Raw genomic sequence first — 20,346 nt, 5'->3', positions numbered from 1 at the left:
GCCAGAGGCACAAACTAACTGAAGCCCAGTGCCAAACTGGGAGTGTGCCGCTGACTCAGCCTCGACTGCTGCATTAATTTATCTGCACTGCAGTGCTCAACCACCTCCCATCTCCCTCCCTCCTCCCAGTCTGAACTCTGCCTGCCTCTCTTCTTCTCTACCTGACGGCAATCTCACAAGGCCGTCCTGTGTTAAACATGACAGGAACAGAGATTTGGGAAAACGGGTCGATAAATCACGAGGGAAGGAGCAGGTGTTCCTCCTTTCGCCAACATGTTTAGATAACACATGAAGACGGTGGGAGTTTTAAAATAGCAAATTGCTTGAAAATGCTCGGAGAGGAAGGGAGGGAGAGGATACTGTGAGTTGAAGAGTACACGTGACTTGAGGGAGAGTCAGAGCCTGGGAGATGATTTAATTTTTTTAAGATGGTAATAAGAGAGTAGGGAAACTGTTTTTCTCTAGAAAACAGTATGGAAAATATAGTAAGGTGTTCCAATACCTCCTAGGCTTTGTGTGGTGACTTTGATCACATTTCCTACATCTAGGAGTCCATCTTCTGGCAGAAAGGCAAGCGTAAAAACAGCTCTGTTGAGACTCACAAGCATGCTTCCACACTGCAGTGAATCTAAAATAAGCTGCATTGCAATGGCTACCCATAATACACCTATACAACCGCAACATTCAATGTAATTTAATGGGATTTTATCTGACAGACGACACCAAGTAAAGAATAATAGAAGGAAAAAAATACATAGTTTAAATTCATTTTTTTACAAATATAAATCTAAAAATGTTTGCATGCTTTTGTACTCACCCACCTCTACTCTGACACCAATAAATGAAATCCACTCAGCATTCCCCAAATTAGTGAAAAGATTCCACCTCTGTGTAATTTAACCTCTGTAGTAATCCAGCTGTTCTGTGAATGCCTCAGAGGTTGGTTAGAGAACATCACAGAACAAACAGCATCAGAGGGACACAGCAGAAAGGTCAAGGAGGAACATGTGGGGAAGTTTGAAGCAGGGTGAGGTTATAAAACAATATCCCAATTTGGGACTTCTGTTCAGTCCATCATCTGAAAAAGGAAAGAGTATGGCACAACCCCTAACCTACAAAAACATGGCTGTCAAACTAAACTGACAAGCCAGGCAATGAAAGCATTAATCACAGAAGTAGCCAAGAGGCTCATGGTAACTCTGGAAGAGCAGCTGAGATTCACAGCTCAGGTGGCAGAATCTGTTGACAGGAAATATGTTAGTTTATCACTCCAACAATGTGTCCTTTATGTGGGAGTGGCAAGAAGAAAACCAATATTGAAAGAAAAACATTCAAAATCTAGGTTGCCACAAGCCATGCAAAGAACACAGCAAACGTGGAACAAGGTGTTCTGGTCAAGTGACAGCAAAATGAAACCTTTTGGTAAACGTGACCATCCCCTTGAGCACATCGTCTCAGAGACTGGGGTGAAGGTTTATCTTGCAGCAGGACAACAACCCTAAAAACACAACCAGGGCTACAATGGAATAATTTAGATTAAAGCATATTCATATATTAGACTGTCCTAGTCAATGTCCAAACCTAAATTAAAATTCAAATGCTCTCTATCCAGTCTGACAGACATAATGTGTAAATGTTCAAAGGGGCATGAGTACTTTTGCAAGATGCTGTGTTTGTAGTTACAACAAAGCATTCCTGATTTCTTCTATAAAGTTATAAACATTCAACTTAACATCCAAAAAGCCACACAGGATGTAACTGGAAGGCTGCTTTATTGGTAATAAAAAGTTTCGTGCTCAAATGAAGACAATCTTTCATATATTCTAAACCAAGAGTCCAAGTGGTTGTGCAACACACCATTGTATTGTACTGTATATCCTCTTTTGTCACGGTGTCAAATGATAACAGTTTGAAAAGCACTTTTTTTAAATAAACGTTTTCAACAAAACGAAAAAAAAGCTCATATTAAACCATGCTAAAAAAGAATAACTCCTATAATCAAATATTGATACAAAAATAAATTTCAGATGGAGACAGAAATATGGAAGAAATCAAACCAAAATACAGAAGGCAAGCTGCTTTTTCACAAGCCAAGTGAGGGACACGTATCGCACTAAGAACAGGACATTTTTTATTTTTATTTTTTGAGTTAGCCATTTTTTTCTGTTAACATCACACACTGATAAATAGTAAGATGTAGCTAGATTTCTGGAAGATACTCCGCTTGTACACCGGACCTGACATCCCCGATTAATCAACCCCCCCAAAAAATCCCCACCCGTCTCAATTTGGATACACGTATTTCAGTATTTGTTTGCTTCTTTTTTCTCCAGTGTGGTATTGACATCCAAATTTGCAGAAAAAGCAGAAAAAAGGCACATGCCATCGAGTGGAACACAAGAAACGAACCGTTCAACAAAAGGAGAGTGACGATGAGAAAAATGGCTGCAGGTGTGTTGAGCTGCAATGGCACTCGTGTGTGTTTGTGTGTGTGTATGTGTTTCGATGGTGGCAGTATCATAGTATGTAGGAAGCAGTCAGTCACACTCACTGACGTCCTTCTGGAAAAAGATCACCTGTAAAACTGGTGGGCAGTGAAGAGAGTTTCCATGGAGTGTGTCTGTGCGACTGTAGGAGTGGTGTGTGTGATCTGAATGTGATAGATACAACAGTTAAGTGAGAAATGTGCTGGTAACAATATCCTGTTAAAGTCATGATCAGGCTACATCCAGTAACATTGCACATGAGCTATTTTTCCCAACATTGAAAAGAGTGCTGGAAACAACCAGTTTGTTTTTTTTAGACATCCACGTGAACGTGTTGCACATAAATCAAATGTGACAGTGTTCTCCTGTTTTATGTATATACATATAAACACATATGTATACATGTATATATCTTTTGTATTATATAATTTCTATATATTTCATTCAGTTTCCGTCAACAAAGTGAAAAGTGTCTCAAAAAATCCAAAAGTAACAAATGTGACAAAGGGCATAGCTGGAAGCCATTCTATATTATTGTTATTTTATCACTTTTTGATTATTAGTAGTAACATTTTTAAAATTCTCTATTTACAAAAAACACAACAAAGCATGCCATTAAAATAAAACAATATAATACAATATTTATAGCTTCTCTCAAAAAGTTCGTTCGTTCAGCGATTTTGCCATTTACATCATAGCCTGCACTGTACATATGTTGTTTTTTTTCTTTTTTGTGTTTTTTTCCTTTTTTATAAATTTTTAAATGTGAATGTATATAACTCTAAAATATTACATCCAAGATGAACATGGGTGTGTTTGGATGACTTTACTCACTCCTCCTGTGGTTCTCATTGGGAATGTATTTGGTTTCAGTGTGCAGCCGCCAAACTGGTTCAGAGACCTCGTATTGTAAACAGACCTCATTTGCTGTTGTTCTAGGGGGTGGGTGGTCGTTGGTTGGTACAGGCAGTGTTAAACACACCAAATGGCAACAGTGGTGTGATGCTGGATGCCAGATTTAGGTCCAATCATACACTAAGAAATAGGACCATTTCCGCTGCGTAGAAAATAAGTGGTAGGACATTAAGGAGGCAGTTGGCAAAGCCTCCGTTTGCAATTCATTGTGGAAAACACCAACAAAGCTTATTTAGACAACATAGTTGCTTCTGCATGAGGTCTGTTCATAATTTCCCCTTTCCTCTACCTCTGTCTCTGGTTTTAGGCAGGCAATAAAGGTTTGGAAGCCTGCAGGTTTGCGATAAGATGGTGCAAGACCACACAGTGTTCAAAGAGGTCCCACAGAAGCACAATGATACACTGACAAACATGGGACTTTCAGCACTCCAAGCTCAGACCAAAGCACCTGCTCTTGTGTTTATATCTTGTTCTTATGGCAGTCAGTCAAAAACACTGAAGGGAGGGCCTCGATCCACATATTGGTCCCCATTTACACTGGTTTTTTCACCCATCCAGCCTCCCTGAAACCCTACAGTTCCTTCCAGTCCACACGTTCCATGCACTCTATGCACAACAAGACATGTCCCTGCAATAATTTTCTGCTACCTCTGCTGAATCAGATGTCACTTTCACTGACCACAAGCCTTTTTTTCTTGGGGGGTGGGAATTGCATCACTTGGACATCAGTGAAAGACTTAAAGGCTTTGTTTTTATTTCTAAAGCTGACAACTCAAATTTTCAGAAAAGCACTGCCTGAAACATGCGTCCAAAGGACAATCTTACGCTGAACTCAAATAGTAAAAAAAAAGGTTCTCTTTAGGGGAAGCTGCTCAGTAAAACTACTACCTAATATCTTTGCCTCAGCACAGTTTTCAGTCTTTCCTCTTGTCTCGAAATAAGAACACAAAAGGAAAAATGCAGCCAAACTGAAAAGTTTGAATCCTATATCATATCCCTCTGCAACAGATGGGAAACCTACTTATACTTGAGCACACTGGATTTTGGATTCCTTGGCGTGAAACATCACTTGTTCTCATCGCTGTATCATGGACCAGAGGTAAGTGAAGAAAGAGACGGTTTAAATGGCAGTAAGTTCACCAAGAAATCCTCAGATTTGATCAGAAATGTCCTTCCAAGTGTCATGCAGCCTCAACATGAGGATATTCTGCCTGTTCCACAAACTATCAACATTCAGAGGTTCCGGCCGAGACTGTGGCTCTGAGTGCCTGCATTAATTATTCCCATGTTCATTTCTTTAGAGGCTGAAATAAACCCACCGTCAGTTAAAAAATTTGTGAAATACAAATGTCATTCTGCAATATTTCGTATAACTCCATCTTCCATTTGCAGTTCTCCTAATTCCCTCAGCGGACAGCCTCAAGCGTTTAATCGAGCCACTGCGGTGGTCTGACAATTAGTGTTTTGTGGACTATGATTACTCATGCATGATTCCTGATCAAAACATGCCTTCATGCAAGTAATTTCTATGCATTTAACAAGCACAAAAATTATTTTTTATCTGGAACTTCCTCTGAGCAAGTTTCCAAATTACATCGACTAGTGACCCGGACCCATTCCAGCGTGAGAGCCCATGTTAGAAAACGTCTTTTCAGCATCAGTATTACAAAGAGAGGATGAGAAGACCAGTGACATGGGATAAATGTTACCTCATTGTTATTTTTTTGCTGCAAATAATGTGAAGATCCAGGTTTATTCAAACGAATGAAAAATAAAATTATTTGTTTCCTCGCCCCCCCTCTAGTGCATCTGTCAAAAAAGCTAAACTTCCTCGGGATGATTATGCTCTTCTTCTTGATAAAGATGGTAAACTCAAGGGTTACAGGCCCTCCTTTAGACTGCTGACACAGTTCTGTCGGGATCTGTGCGATCCAGTCCCACGGCGCTGGAGCTTTGCAGCGGGGTTAATCCACACTTGGTGGTGGCAGGAGATTTGCAACGCTCCAAACGTCAAGCGGTGGGTTGTGTGGCAGTTGGTCCCCCAAAGAAATTCGTGAGTTCCTGTTTTTTGTGTTTACTCCTCATTTCTATGAACTTGATCGCTGTGCAGCAGAAATTCCACAATAAACTGATTGCATTTGGTTCAGATGTCTTTGACAACATAGGAAACCACATTGCCTCAGTAGTATTTGAGTATGTAAACATTTTTTGTGTTTTTTTTTTCTTGCTTTTAATCATATTTGCAAATGGTTTTTCTACATTGTTGGGTGTCTGGACCCAGAGTCTGTTGTCATGTTTAAATTAAGATTTTGAAGTCACTGGGTCCTAACACTTGGATTCCCACTCATCTTTCTGGTTTTTGTCCTTCTCTTTCCTGGCCCAGTCCTCCTTGCTTTTGTCCTGCTTCTCCTTGTCAGGTTTGGTCACGCTGTCATAAGACGGGAGAGAGGCAGTGGATGGTGTGCTCTCTTTCTTTTCCTGGTTGGTCCCGCCATTCTCCAGCTTATTACTAGATAAAATGTGTCGCTTGAAGATGATGCCGCGCCTGATAAGGTAGGTGCGATAGGCATTTTGGATGATTCTGGCAGAGACATCCTCCTGTTTACGGCGAAGCGTTGTGGTGATGGGCTCGTACGACACTTTGGACGGGTTGGCTGCCACAAAGCGTTCCTCCATCTGCGTCCTCAGCATGTCCAGCTCGCCGCTGTCGCCCAGCACGCGCTTAGTGAAGGCAAACAGGATGTCGAGGCAGTGAATGCGATCACCACTCACCATAGGCATGTCCATGGCGATCAGTTCTATAGTGTTGGGCTTTGGCACACGAAGTGGGTGCTCCAAAGCATCTGCAAAGTCAGGGAGCTTGGCAAAACTAATGAACTGGGAGGCAGTGGGATCAAACTTCTCCCAGATCTCATAGAAGGTCTCAAAGTCATCTTCACTGAGTGGATCGGCACTTTCCTCAGTGGCCACGCTGAAGTTCTCCAGAATGATGGCAATGTACATGTTAACCACAATCAGGAAAGAAATAATGATGTACATGACAAAAAAGAAAATTCCCACGGAGGGATTCCCACAGTCACCCTTCACTGAAGTACCAGGGTTCTCCAAGTTAGGGTTGCAGTCCGGTGGGTAGTTTAGGATCGGCAGCAACAAGCCGTCCCAGCCGGCCGACGTGGTGATCATGAACAGGATGATCATGCTGTTGCCGAAGGTTTCGAAGTTGTACAGGTCATCGATGCCCGCCCCGTGCTTTACATAGCCGAAGTTGGACATGCCAAAGATGGAAAAGATGAACATGACCAGGAAGAGCAGCAAGCCGATGTTGAACAAGGCCGGCAAGGACATCATCAGGGCGAAGAGCAAAGTCCGGATGCCTTTAGCTCCTTTGATCAGACGCAGGATCCGGCCAATACGAGCCAACCTGATTACCCTGAACAAGGTCGGTGACACAAAGTACTTCTCGATGATGTCAGCCAGGAACATACCTAAGGTGGAGAAAAAGAGGAATTAGTGAGAGAAAGTCACTAGAATAAAAAGTGCCTTGTAAATGTATTAATACCTCTTCAGGCTTTCCTCACTTTGTCACGTTGCAACTACAAAATTACAATGTGAAAAACTGTGGAAACATGAACTTCGGTCTCAGTCTCAAGTCTTTTGCTGCCTCTAACAGGTTTTCTTTTAGGATTACCCTGTAATCTGCTGGGGAGAGGATGCTGAAGAAAAGCAACCCCTCAGCATGATGCTGTCACCACCCCGTTTCACTAATACTTTTAACAGCACTGCACTATTTATATAATATTTATTCCAAATTTTATTTGCAAATAACTTTGATCATCGTGTTTTTTTTTTTGTCGCACTTCACAATTATGTGCTACTTTGTGTTGGTCAGATAAAATACATTGCAGTTTATGGCTGTAAAAAGTTAAAGAGGTGTGAATACTTTCGCAAGTCGCTGTGTATTTGCTCACCGACAATGGACAGGATGACGACCACCACATCGAAGATATTCCATCCGTTGGTGAAATAGTAGTGGCGTAGTGCGAAGAGCTTAAGCAAGAACTCTGTGGTGAAGACCACAATAAAGATGAAGTTGACCCAGTAGAGAACCATTTCTGTTTGTTCCGACTGATCGTCTGTTTCCACCATCATGGTGACCATGTTGAGGCAGATTAGTATCATGATGGAGATGTCAAAGACTTGCTGTGTCACAAAGTCGAACACCAATCCCTGGACCTTGTTCTGCAAGATGATGGGAACACAGAGAGGAAAGATGATCTTAAGAATTAAAAGGGCTGATTTATGGCCAAAATAGTACTTTGATAAAAACCATAAACATACTTGTGGTCGAGGAATTGGCTTTTGTGGCTTTTTGGAGCCCAATTTTTTCATAGCATTGTAGTACTTCTTCTGCTCCTCTGTCATGAAGATATCCTGACCTCCAAAGTAAAGAGAGAAACAAAAAACTGGTTATAACCATGTTCCCATTTCCTGTTTAGAGCAAAATGAAAACATTTGGGGATAGAGCAGCTCTTATCTTTTTCTTCTGCTGGTTGAAGTTGTCAATGATCACACCAATGAAGAGGTTGAGGGTGAAGAAGGACCCAAATATGATGAAGACAACGAAGTAGATGTACATGTAAAGGTTGACTTCATACTTGGGCTGGTCTCCCACCTTGAAGGAAGCAGGGCAGAATGCTTAATGTTTTTCATTCACTACATGTATGCTGATTGAGTGCCCTGCCTTAGCTTAGACTAATATACAGACAGAAAAGATATGACTAAATCTGACCTAAGGTTATATGAGAGGTAAGATAACATGTCAAAGCCAGGGTTCCTACACACTTTCATGTAAAAAATCCCAACTCAACGTTTACAGTTTCTCAGTCCTTTATCCTCATTTTGAAATAGAAAATACCTAAACCACCAAATACTCCAAATACCTAAACTTCCAAATACTCTATGGCAGATATTTCTAAAGAGGGTTGAGTTAAAAAATAGAATCTGAAAAAACAATAAAATAGGTAGGTAGGTAGGTGGGAGGGAAGGTGGGAGGGAAGGGAAGGGAGGAAAGAAGGGCACAAGGCAGAAAGGAATAAAGGAAACAAGAAAAGGAGACAAGGGATGAAAGAAGAGAGGTCACAAAGCAATGTAAGGAAGGTATTAAATAATGATAAAAACAAAGGACAGAAACAGACACAAGGAAGGAAAGAAGTGAAGGAAGGACAGGAGCAAGGAAAGAAGGAGTGATAAAATGATGGAGTGGAGAAAGAGCACAAGGAGGGAAAGAGACAAGAAAGGAAAAAAGAAAAGAAAAATGAAGGAAGGAAGGAAGGAAGGAAAAAAACTTTTCAGAATGAGCAGTATTGATAAGGCTTCTTACATTATTTTGTCAGTCGGTTAAATTCAGGACGTTATATGCCAAAATAATCACTGGAATCAACTGTTCAAGTCTTTTTTTACTGATCTTAACTATAACAGATCCCCCTGATCCTAGTTTTCTTTTCACAGCCTGGTACAAAGTGGGATCAGTAAATCAACATTCCAGTAAAGGAGTGAATATACCTCTCTGGAATCCACAGCAGCATACATAATGTCCATCCAACCTTTGAATGTGGCCTTTTACAAGAGAGATAACATTATATGCATACATTAGTACAACCCAATACAACAGACCAGAAAAACTACAGAAATAAAAATATAAATGATCATAATCCTTAAAGGAGACTCAAACTCAAACCAAAACTGATGCATGTCCTGTGGTACAGCTTGTGCATGAAAAGAAACATGTAAAAAGAAAAAGGCATGGAGAAGCACACGCATAAATTCACAATGAACATGAAGAAAAGGCATTATCGCAGCGTTGTGAAGACAAAACACAAATAAAGAATAGACAGGCCTTCAAGTGAAGCTTATAGGTAAAACAAAACAAAGAAAGTGCAGAAAAATTAGGAACAAAATGCAAGTTAGTGAGAAACAGGAAATCGAATCAAAGGAGGAGGAGTGAAGCTCTCACCACTTGCAATAAGGCGAGGTAGCCAGCACCCACATTGTCAAAGTTGATCTTGACGTTCTTCCACCTAACCTCAGTATGGTTCATTTTAATAAGCTCCTCACACTGGGTCCTGTTGTTGACTTCTTCAACTTGAAAGTAACTCTCTGATGTCTCATTGAAACAGTAGTAGTACTTGCCCGCAAACAAGTTGACCCCCATGATACTGAAAATCAGCCAAAAGATGAGGCAAACCAGCAACACATTCATAATGGAAGGGATGGCACCCACCAAGGCGTTGACTACCACCTAAACCAAACCAGGGGAGAAAGGATATAACAGTGTAAGAAGCATAAAACAGCCCAATTCATTTTACCCCTCACATAAGACACTACAAATTGTTATGGCATTACACAGAGACCGTAAAACTGCTCTTAAATAATTTTAACAGTTAGCATCACCAGTAGCACTTCACTAAAAAAGGTGTTGTGCACTGAAATGTGCAAACTGTGAGCTTTTACAGGCAAACAGAGCCTGGATTCTAGGATGCTGGTTACGATGTCAAAGAATGTGACTAAAACTGCCATGTGGACAATTAAATACTCACACACACACACACACAAACAAATGAGCTTATAAAAATCTATTAAAGATCACACAATGAAAAATGTACGATTTATAGTATTATGAAAACTGAGATTTCCTACCCCAAAGTTTTAAGACTCTTGGGGTGATTTGTTATGCTTCGTCCCAACAAAGGGACATCTCAGTAAATTAGTATAGCATCCATATTTTTTAATTAAATTTAAAAAGTGAACCCTTTATATTGCAGAGAGTTATATTTCTTAACTTTAATAACCAAGGCTAGTAAAAAAAAGGAGCTAATAAAAAAACAAAATTACAAAATGTGAATTTAACATAAAACCATCAACAAATGATTTTAATAAGGAAATCATTGGGATGTTTTTGTCTTGATAAATGTCCAGCAGACAGTCATTGACATCCTGCAGAATTATAGTAAGCCAATCAAAGAAGGTAGCTGTTTAAAAAGTTCCCAGCATATCACAGCATATTCATGAAATGTAAAGTGGAAAGAAAAATTGTTTAAAAAAACATGCTAAAGCAGCAGGGATAACGGCATCCCTGAGCTTTTATTACATAAACCATAATCATCAGAAATAAAAGAAACGAAGGCTTAAAATATTTCCCTCTTTGTGTAATGAATCTATGATATATTAATTTCACTCTTTGAATGCAACTACTCAAATTAATTTACTTTTCAACTGTTTTCTAATTCATCAGGATGCATGTGTAGTTTTGACTGCAGTGCTATTAAGCATAAGCATGTTTTAGTTTCTGTTATCTTAACAATGCTGCTAGTAGATATACAGATGTATTACAAAATATTTCTCCTAAAATGACAGTAATAAATGACACACACACACACACATACACACACCACTACTCAGTGTTTGTTTTCTGTAGCTTTAGTTCCTCAACAGAACGGCTTATAAAATGTTCAAATATACATGTTCACAAATTTGTAAGCAGATATTTTTATAATGAGGCGGTGGTAAAATTAGCATGTTAAATGGATGTGTAAACAATAAAACGTGTTTGCCATATCACTATGAAGTGTCCACTCTAACCACCCCAACCTTATATAGTCCATCTTTCTAATATAGCTCTTCTCCATAACAAGCCCAACTCAAACAATATATAAAAATTTGGAAGGGAAAATTCCCACATTTCAAATACTCAATCCTTCTTTTTTTACTGCAGATTTAAAAGCTCAGCACTTGTTGAACCGCTCATTATCAGTGTTAGGCAGGCCAACCAGCAGCTCTCAGGCAGACAGCTGAGCATGCATTTCTTTGGCAGACTCGTTTTGTGGAGCCATATTCCCTCCTCTTAACAAACAGACAGGGAGGAGCTCTAAGAGCAGGATTCTCTCAGCACTGAACGCAGAAACAAAATTCCCATGTGGGATATGAAGGACACACTTGTGAAATCCAAATGTTGAACCCTAAAATTACAAAACAACCGACTGCAGAACAATTTACTACAGTGGTGCCATCGCGTGCGCTGAGAGAATGACTCTTTGCTTGATTTGAGTTACAATCTTATCGCTTTAAAAAATTCCGTTTAATAACAGAGGCCATGCTGTGTAGAAAGCATTCTCAGAAAGAGGGAAAATGGCTTTCAAAAATGCAGAATGTGCATCGGCAGTTATTACACATGCGTGTTACATGGCATTGTGCAATCTCAAGAATCCGCTCAAATCAATACATAAATAAATAGAGAAATGTGTGGATAGAGAGATCATTGCTGACGTTTTCAAGCCTGTGCATCTAGAAAGCTTTTCTCACACAATGTAAAACCTGTAATGGTCTTCACTGTGTTTCCACCTCAAAACGTTCAACCAAATGGTTTTTTTTAAAAGCATATATGTCAGAGTGCTGTAATTAAAATTTATTTAGGTGGTTTTTTTTCCTCAGGCAGGTTTGCTAGAAGCAAAAAACAATAATAATAAAATGTTTGAATCATCTAATCAAGCTGCACAAAAACCTAAAATCAAGCAGCATCAAGAGAAAGAGAGAGCAAAGTTAACAAAAAAAACATTCCATAAACATTGCTTTTTGAACAATGTGTCAGACTGACACTGCATTGTTTGCTTTTTAAAATTTTGCCAAATTATAACCATGAAATTCAATGTATGTTTTGGGGATTTTAAGTGACAGACAGGTCACCACCAGTTAGTGTGTAATTATGAGGTGGAAGGAAAGGGATCCAAAATGTTCTATAAATTAAAATCTGAAAAGTGTGGCTTGTCTGTATATTAGGCCGAAGTCAATAGTGAGTAGAACCAGCTTTTGCAGGAGCATATCTTTCTGGGTATGTCTCTATCAGCTTTACACATCGAGAGACTAAACCTTTTGCTCTCCAGGAACAAAGCAACTCTGTCTAGCTTCCCTGTCTGTAGTGCAGAAATGCCTCCCCACAGCATGATACAGCAACCACCATGTTTGATGGTTGGGATCATTGGTGCCTGAACAACAAAGCAAGTGGAGCAGCTGCTCCCCTATTTTAACAAGTATGGGCATAAACCTATGTCTTGACTGCCCTTGTTTTTTGATCCAAAGAAATCTGATCACTTCCTGCAGTACGACAATTTTACAAATTTGTTATTAATTCTCGTTGTACTTTTTGATAAACCACAATGTTAGAATTAATGTTTAAATTTTAACCATCCCTCACCTCAGAGTTGGATTGATCCAAGTCACATCATAAAAGGCGCATTATCTCAAAGTGATGTCTTCAGCTGGACAGTTTACAGCAATGCACAGGAAAGATAAAATGAATCTCAATCAGTTTTTAAAGCACCATGACAGTGCAGGATCTCTCTATCTCCCCATAAATCTGACAAAATACAGGAGAAACATTTAGCTGTAGGCTGTAGACAGCTCAAACCTGTGATCAATCCACAACATTATCAGGCACCCAAAGTTGGAATGGTGTGTTCAAGGAGATGCCCAGATGCAAAATGTTTTACTTTGGTTTCCTTTGACTAGAACAAAATTCAACAATCTTGCCAGAACTGTATACTAGACAACTCCTAATTATCCCATCAACAGATTCTCGCACCTAGCTGTGGATCTCTGCAGCTCATCCAGGGTTACCGCGGCACACCACACTTTTCAGATTTTTATTTGTAAGGAACTTTAAAAACCCTTCCATTTTTGTTCCCCTTTGCAATTACACAATACCTTGTGTTTGGATATTCCAAAACTAATAACAATAAAATATATTGAAGTTTGTGTTTGCTAGGTGACAAAATGCAGCAGTAAAGATCCTTATTTTCTCCTGGGTCTAATTCTCCAGGAACCTCATTCCTTTTGTTATCTCTCCATTCATGTACTTCCCCACTCATTTATTTATTGCTTTGACCTCAAATTTTCCATTTTCAGTTCAAACAAAACAGTAACTCAATTTATGAGCATAGACATTGTAAAAAAAAAAAAAAAAAAAAAGAAAAGAAACTGATACAGCAGGTTCAAATTCATTGTTTTGTTTCCTTTGCATTTTTGCATTACTGGGCCACCCTCACCTTTTTCACCACGTCCAATGTGAATGCGCTAATTCACAGGGGCACTGGCACTACCATTAACAGCTGATTTAAGCAAATGTGCAATGCTTTCCAACCCCAAAAATGACAAGATCTTCAGTTAAAACCAATTTAGTTTCAGTAAACAAGTCATGACAGCATCCGTAAAGCTTATCCAGGGCCTAAAAGCGTTGATGTTTGCTCATGTGCATTGGCATTATATTTTAGTCCCTGGATATTTACTATGAATCAGTGAAATTAGAAGAAATCAGGATTCTAATTAATTTCAGAGGCTTTCAGCTTCTGATTGTCTGTCATTTTTGGGTCGTGGGAGATACAGGAAACACATTTTCTGTGTGTGGTTAAGGGTTTTGTCTGAGAGCTATAGTACTAGTGAAATAACGGGCCGCCATCAACCCAGAACTCAAAACACAGAGTTTAGCTGGGCCTATTGTTGCCTCCCAGTTTCACTTCCTGTGGGAGTGGAAGGCAACGGGAACCCAGGCACTGCTGTATGCGCTAAAGTGTCTGGCGCTATGACATGAGAGCAGTAATGTTGTCTGTGAAATGGCTGCCTAGCATATTTGCTAAGCTTCTGCCTGCATGCTCAAATGAAAAGAGGCTTCAAAATAGTTTTAAGATTTTAGTATGTAAAATGTTAAGAAAAATTAAAAATCTGCCTGCAGAAGGTGCTGATGGCAGATCAGTTAGTCAGATAGCACACTCCGAAGTCTGACGATGGCAGAAGTTTAACAAATACTTTCTTCCCAAATCCACAACTCTGAGAGTGTGTGGTTTATGTCTCCATCTCTGATGTATAAAGATCTTGGACAAGAAGGAAAGAGTGTGTTGACCCTTCAGCGGTCCGGCCCAGCCACACTGGGTCGAGGTGGAGTGAAAAATAGGGGGTGAGGAGGTGAAGGAGAGGGTAGGAAGCTGGGGATGAGGAGGAGGAGGTGGAGAAAGTCTGAGCTAAAGACAAGAATCTCAAACAAGAGGATGAGAGTATTGAGAGGTAGAGAAGACTTAAACCAAGACATCAAGAGATTCAGAAAGAGAAGGAATGAACTACGGGTGACAACAACCAGGCGCAACCTATCTGTACCACCAGTCGCAGGGATGACCAATCAGATCTGCACAGTTTTAGAAAGAGACCAGTGGCTGTTTTTGATATCGGGGATATGGCTCACTGCCCAGGGTGGCACAGCCCTGGGGGTGGCTTGAGCCCTAGACCTTTTTTCTGAAAAAGTTATCTGTCACTTGTGCTACAGCCCTTCTAATACTTCTTAGCCACGAGATGTGGACATCCTTCAGTGTTATGCACAGTGGTAATGCCAGGGGGTGTCCAAAGTGCAGCCCACGGACCATTTGCAGACTAACTTGTTTGTTTCAGTAAAACTTTGTCTGTTTAGTTTGTTGTTGAACTGCTAAATTTTTTAAAGTAAAATTATAACATTTATTGAGCGTTTTTTTTTTCTTTTTAAGACTACATTGATCTTCCCTTGCACTAAATCTAGGGACAACTCGACTGGTCAAACCTGAAATATATTAATCTATGCTACACAGAGATTCTTTAGAACAATTACAATTATACGAAACCTTTATTCTGTTTGTAAAAATACAAAAAATATATTTTTAGTGGGTTTTTTTTAGCACTTGTTGTGGCACTAAAGCAGTGGCTGGCCCATAGCACCATTCAAGCAAGCAACACCACTGGAAGAGCCCGCTGTAGCAACCACGGGTACTCCTGCAGTGAGTCATTTCTGCTGATTAAATGCATAAAACAGACGGCTCTGAGTGGAAGGTTTTGGTGTGACTGGTTTTGGGCAGAGATTTTTTTAGTGTCCTGCAGTTCCCCCCGGTTCCCGCTGGTTGTTCTCAGAGCATTGGGGAATGGTGTGAACTGGGAAAAAAGGAGGTTATGAGAGCAGGGAGAGGAAGAGGAGGAGGAGGAGGAGGAGGAGGAGGGGACATGTGGAGGGCAGGGGGATCTCAATTGAAAGCAGTGGTTGATTGAATTGTTGGTTTGAATGCTCTATGAGATGACATGTAAGTTAGATTAGCTTTGACCAATTTCACATTCACTAGGCCAATCAGTGAGAAACACAGTAAATGAGGTAATCTGAACTTTAAGTTTGTATCTGATGTGATGAGGCAGCTTTGCAAAAAATTTGGCTTTTATTAGTTTCCAACAGATCAAATTTCTGCAGGCTTTTTTAAAGTTTTGATTGTTGAAGAAATTCAATCCAAATAAATGTTATTGAGCTGTTACTTAACTACCAGCTGCATCATGACTTATTCTTTCGCTCTAACAAAGGCATGGTGCAGGACTGCGCATGTAGAGGTGACTTTTTGGCTTTCATTTCCTAGCTTTTAGAATCATCCTCCCAAATTTTCAGATTTTCTTTTCTGTTGTTCTCTTATTTTGCTTTTAGATCAGTTCTAGCATGCTTTAAACTGTTGAATGGGCATGCGGAAGGATCAGCTGCTTAGCTTTGGATCTTACCCTCATCCCTTCAAAACGTGACAAGGCTCTGAGGGGTCTCAAGGCCCTTAGTGTCCTGAGTGATTTAATGGGCCCTAGATCGGAGTAGCCCAGCGCATTAGCTACAAGGCTGACTATAGACACCTACACAAAAACAGAGAAGCAAAAGAGGTTCCAAACTGTTAGAAGTGAGAATATTCACTAAGGAAGAGAGACGGCCCTGGTGTAGGCGGAGAGTTGCTTGACACACACACATAAATCTATGCATGTATATGCATGTATAATATTGCATTTATACATGTATATACACTAAGAAAAAAGGTCATTGTTTAGTATAGGTTTTGTGTGTGGTAATTTTAGTAGCAGTAGGCCATTAGGGGGATTTGGCTGTTATTTTGGGGCTGTTGACGAGAAGTGAAAAGTCCTGTGTACCTGCAAAGAAATTTGTGGTTGAGAAACAGAAAGAAAGAGAGAGAGAGAGAGAGAAGATAAGAACACAAAACTCAAACAGAGGGTAAATTAGGAGAGAGAAGAGTGCTACATGGTTAAGATACAAGTGAAAGGACTGGAAGAGCAGAGGAGGAGGATTTGGGGAGGGAGGTTAAGGAGAGAGATTGCCCTGTGGAAGCTGATAAAAACCCAACAGACTTGAGAGCCTTACCCTTGCCCCTCTAACATTGTCTCTCCTTGTCGCTCTTCAGGCATAAATTCCCATATAATTTAAGACAGAGAAACTAATGGAACCTAAGAGAAAGAATACAGGTAAACATGTACAAGAGTGTCAAATAGTAATTTTCCTTCTCAGACATCAAATCAACTTGTCACACAGCATTTAGAGTCAAAGAGGAGAGCCACAGTCACATGAACCACACACAAGAACACAGGGATGGAGGTCAAGGGCACACTGGTTATAGTTATTAGCACTGGATGGCACTGAAAGGACAAAAGAACACAGAGTACAGTCGAGTTACACACAGTTAACAACAATAACAGGACATAATTTCAAAGAAACTGGTGCAACCCCCTGATCCCCATCCAGCATCAGCAAACCTAGGGATTCCTGCAGCCAAAGTGCCCCACCACTCTTAAAAACACACAATACATCCTTAAGTTGGGTCATTATCACACAAACGTGCCTACATGTACCTCAACTGAATGAATAATCAAATCAGTGAGAACATTAGCTGTAGTGGCTAGAGTTATGGTTTGAGGCTGTGTAGCAGGATCTAGGCTTAAGACATATGCAGTATTGCATTGTTTACCAAGGAAGGAATGGAGAATGGGAAGTGTAGTCCATTAGCTGCACTAATGTTCTTTGGAGAGTGATGAGACTTGAGCGACTGGTGCTGCTAGAGGAAGTCATATTAAGACTCCCATTACAGGAAGGCATTTTAAAGACGGACTCTTTCATTAAGTGGTATGTAGGAATGACATTCAAAAGCCTCTTACACAAAACACTTAAAAGCAAGGATTTAGATGCATTTTGCTGTGTCAGTGCATTTTATTAACTCTTTACTTTATTCATAATTATTTATATAATTATATTAAAAATGTATATACCACAAAAAACAAATCTGGGAAATGAGCCATAATTGGACATAACTCCTATTGCTAGATGGAGGCAGCGTGTTTCCAATATGATTATAACAGTTATTAGTGGTTGCCTGTCCTATGTATGTTTAGCCGGATTCCTGGCACGAGGTTGTGATGTGGCAATGAATGACAATCTGTGTGACCAGCTGCCTGGCTGATTTCTACCAAAAACCTTGGGACCAGGGATTGGGATCTGGATAGGGCCGATGCATCATACACATCGTTTCTTGTAATTAACAGACAGTGAAGAAGTTGCGTTGAAACTAATGAGGTGTCACAGCACCATTGTGGTTTACCTCTTAAAATGGGGTATGTACAACGCTGACAATGGTCTCTAAGGACCCTTCTAAGACATCTGCATTGGCAGTTTTTTTCTACAAAGAAGGCAGGATTATTTATAAGGGAAATTGAAGTAGGAGACGGTGTTCCCCCAAAGATCTTCCTTTGTACAAAATGTACAAAGAGTAACTGCCTATATCTAAAATTAAGACAGTGTAAAAATCATTAAAATTAGAACTGACAGTTGGTTCGAGTGGGGTCGAGAACATTTCTACTATCTCATTTAAGGTGAGAAAGGAAGTAGCTCCTGTGTTGTCAGCTAATAAACACTTTATGTTGGCTGACCGACAATGCTCAGTTACATTAGCATTGAAGAAACCTTCACCACTTTTAAATTTTTTGTGTGGCAGCATGTTGAATAGCTGGTAGAAAAATGAAACAGGGACAAAGTGACAGACAAGATATGAGCAATTTGTAAGGACTGTAAGAATAACATGGCTGCTAACAACGCTAACGTTGGTCTCTGCTTCTTATCTTCCTTTTGACAATAAACTAAAGAGCTATATCACGTTTTTCAACGAGTCTGAACTCCATTTGATTATTTCTGGTTCAAAATTTTAAAATGCCTGGGCTGATCAAATCTAAACTCGTTATTGAACAAATGGTCCTTAAAACAGTTTTAAAATGTACTTTTTGTTAAAGAGGCAAAAACTAAATGTGAAAGTTAATGTTTGTTCCTATTTTCTCTTTCATTCTCATTCCTTCTCTCCAACTAATCTTCTTCAGCTGGATGCTGGAGGCAGTGACTCAGAGGGCATCCCAGTTCCTTACAAATAAGGAAAAAATATCAACAGTAAACACATGTGAAAGCACCTCCAACCAGCCACCGACACCAACTGGTCAAACTCACTGCAATAAGTACACAACATCCAAAGCTTACCAAAATCACGGAGGGAGGTTTGAGACTGGCAAAATCTTCATTTTGACTGATGAAATCATCAGCTACAACAGGTAAAGCATGTAAACCATTTGAATGACCGTGAAGAAAAGCAACTGGGTAGATGTCAGAATGCATTCAGCCTTTCTCCTTTCAGAAGATGCCACATACTGTTTAAACATTGAGTCACAGACATCTAGACAGGGCTCTTATTCAGATTTTGCCAACATTGCTCAGAGCAGTTTCTCTTTGGCATGATCCCTTTTGAATCCAAAACTCTGCACTTCAAACAAATAAGCAGCTATTCTGATGGGTACACAGTTAAATAAAGATTTTGCCTTAATCTAAACTACAGTGTTGGAATAATTGTCACCTTTAGCCTGACCCCTTTGGACAGCCCCCCTTTTGGGGCACCTGGGCTCTGGGCCCCAGCTGGGCCAGCTCTGCGGTAGTGGCCTCACTGTCTCAGCGTCCTTCTCACAGAGCTCTGCAAGGCAAGGCCAGTGACATCTGGGGCTGTGATCCCATGATGACGATAGCACAAACCAAACAAAAGCAAACTAAAAACAAAAGAAAAACACAACAAAACATGACAATATTATGAGTGAAAAGAAAATGAATGGATCATGACACCTATATGCCTTATGCTGTAAGATCACCACAGAGTTTAACTCAAAGTAATAGTTTTCTTTTGTTGAGGTAGGTTGTGTGAAGTGGTGATGAGTAGTCTGGCTCCTACCTGCAGAATTTAGCAGTCAAGACTTCCTCAAGAATTCTTTTAGAACAGGGGTGTTCAAAGTCGGTCGTCGATGGCCCGTGTCTTGCATGTTTTAGATGTTTTCCTGATTCAGGTGATTGCAGTTCAGCAAAAGCCTGTCAATCAGCCGTCAATGGAAATCAGGTGTGCTGAAGCAAGAAAACATCAAAAAAGTATACAGGACCATCGAGGACACCCCCTGTTTTAGAGTGTAGCTAATATCTACTCAGGGCAAGGCCTAACCATAAGCAAATTTACATAACAGATAAGCGATAGAAAAAATGCGGAGCATATTTTTGGTGTGCGTCTGACACCATCAATGTGTAATATCAAAGTTGTTCTGTTCTTTTGTGGAAAAAGGGTTGTTACCAGTGTTAGTGTCATAGAGAAGGACACAAATTAAAATCTCTGCAGAAACTGAATCTTTGGTTTAGCTAATAGCTAGCATTAACACTGCAGCACAGCTAGCTGCTACAGGAAGTAAAAAAAAAGTACTAGTTTATCACTCCAAAGAGCCATTGTTTCAAAAGTAGCAGGGTTCTGTATGATCTATTAATTCTTGAATTAAGTATGTAGTTTTCAGTATTGATTTTGCTAACGCCATGAGTGTACGCACAGTGCTAAAGTTTGCAAAGGCACTAGAATACTACAGATGCATGCTTTGTACATTTTCTGTGCTAGTATATGTGTTCTTGAAACTTAGTTGCCTTCTTGCTCTCTGATGAAAATGTATCCCTGATTATCTAATCTAACCTCTTTCTATTGTAGATTGTCAACAACTATGTCACACAAACCCACTT

At 39.9% G+C, this 20,346-nt stretch overlaps 1 protein-coding gene across 4 annotated transcripts in view; it reads right to left on the bottom strand.

Moving 5' to 3' along the window:
• Positions 1-1,755: 1,755 nt before the first annotated feature.
• The window catches only part of scn8aa (sodium channel, voltage gated, type VIII, alpha subunit a), a 62,722-nt gene continuing 44,131 nt past the window's right edge, over positions 1,756-20,346 (bottom strand). For all 4 annotated transcript variants that reach the window (XM_047360336.1, XM_047360327.1, XM_047360351.1 and 1 more), the window contains exons 21-27: positions 16,002-16,124; positions 9,415-9,699; positions 8,964-9,017; positions 7,936-8,073; positions 7,740-7,844; positions 7,370-7,640; positions 1,756-6,886 (exon numbers count right to left, since the gene is read on the bottom strand). In XM_047360336.1, the coding sequence (XP_047216292.1) occupies positions 5,727-6,886; positions 7,370-7,640; positions 7,740-7,844; positions 7,936-8,073; positions 8,964-9,017; positions 9,415-9,699; positions 16,002-16,124 (2,136 nt within the window). In that variant the 3' untranslated portion in view covers positions 1,756-5,726. The remainder of the gene's footprint in view (positions 6,887-7,369; positions 7,641-7,739; positions 7,845-7,935; positions 8,074-8,963; positions 9,018-9,414; positions 9,700-16,001; positions 16,125-20,346) is intronic.

Source organism: Girardinichthys multiradiatus, chromosome 1, assembly GCF_021462225.1.
Source record: "Girardinichthys multiradiatus isolate DD_20200921_A chromosome 1, DD_fGirMul_XY1, whole genome shotgun sequence".
NCBI lineage: Eukaryota > Metazoa > Chordata > Actinopteri > Cyprinodontiformes > Goodeidae > Girardinichthys > Girardinichthys multiradiatus.
This window is presented reverse-complemented; position numbering and strand designations above follow the sequence as displayed.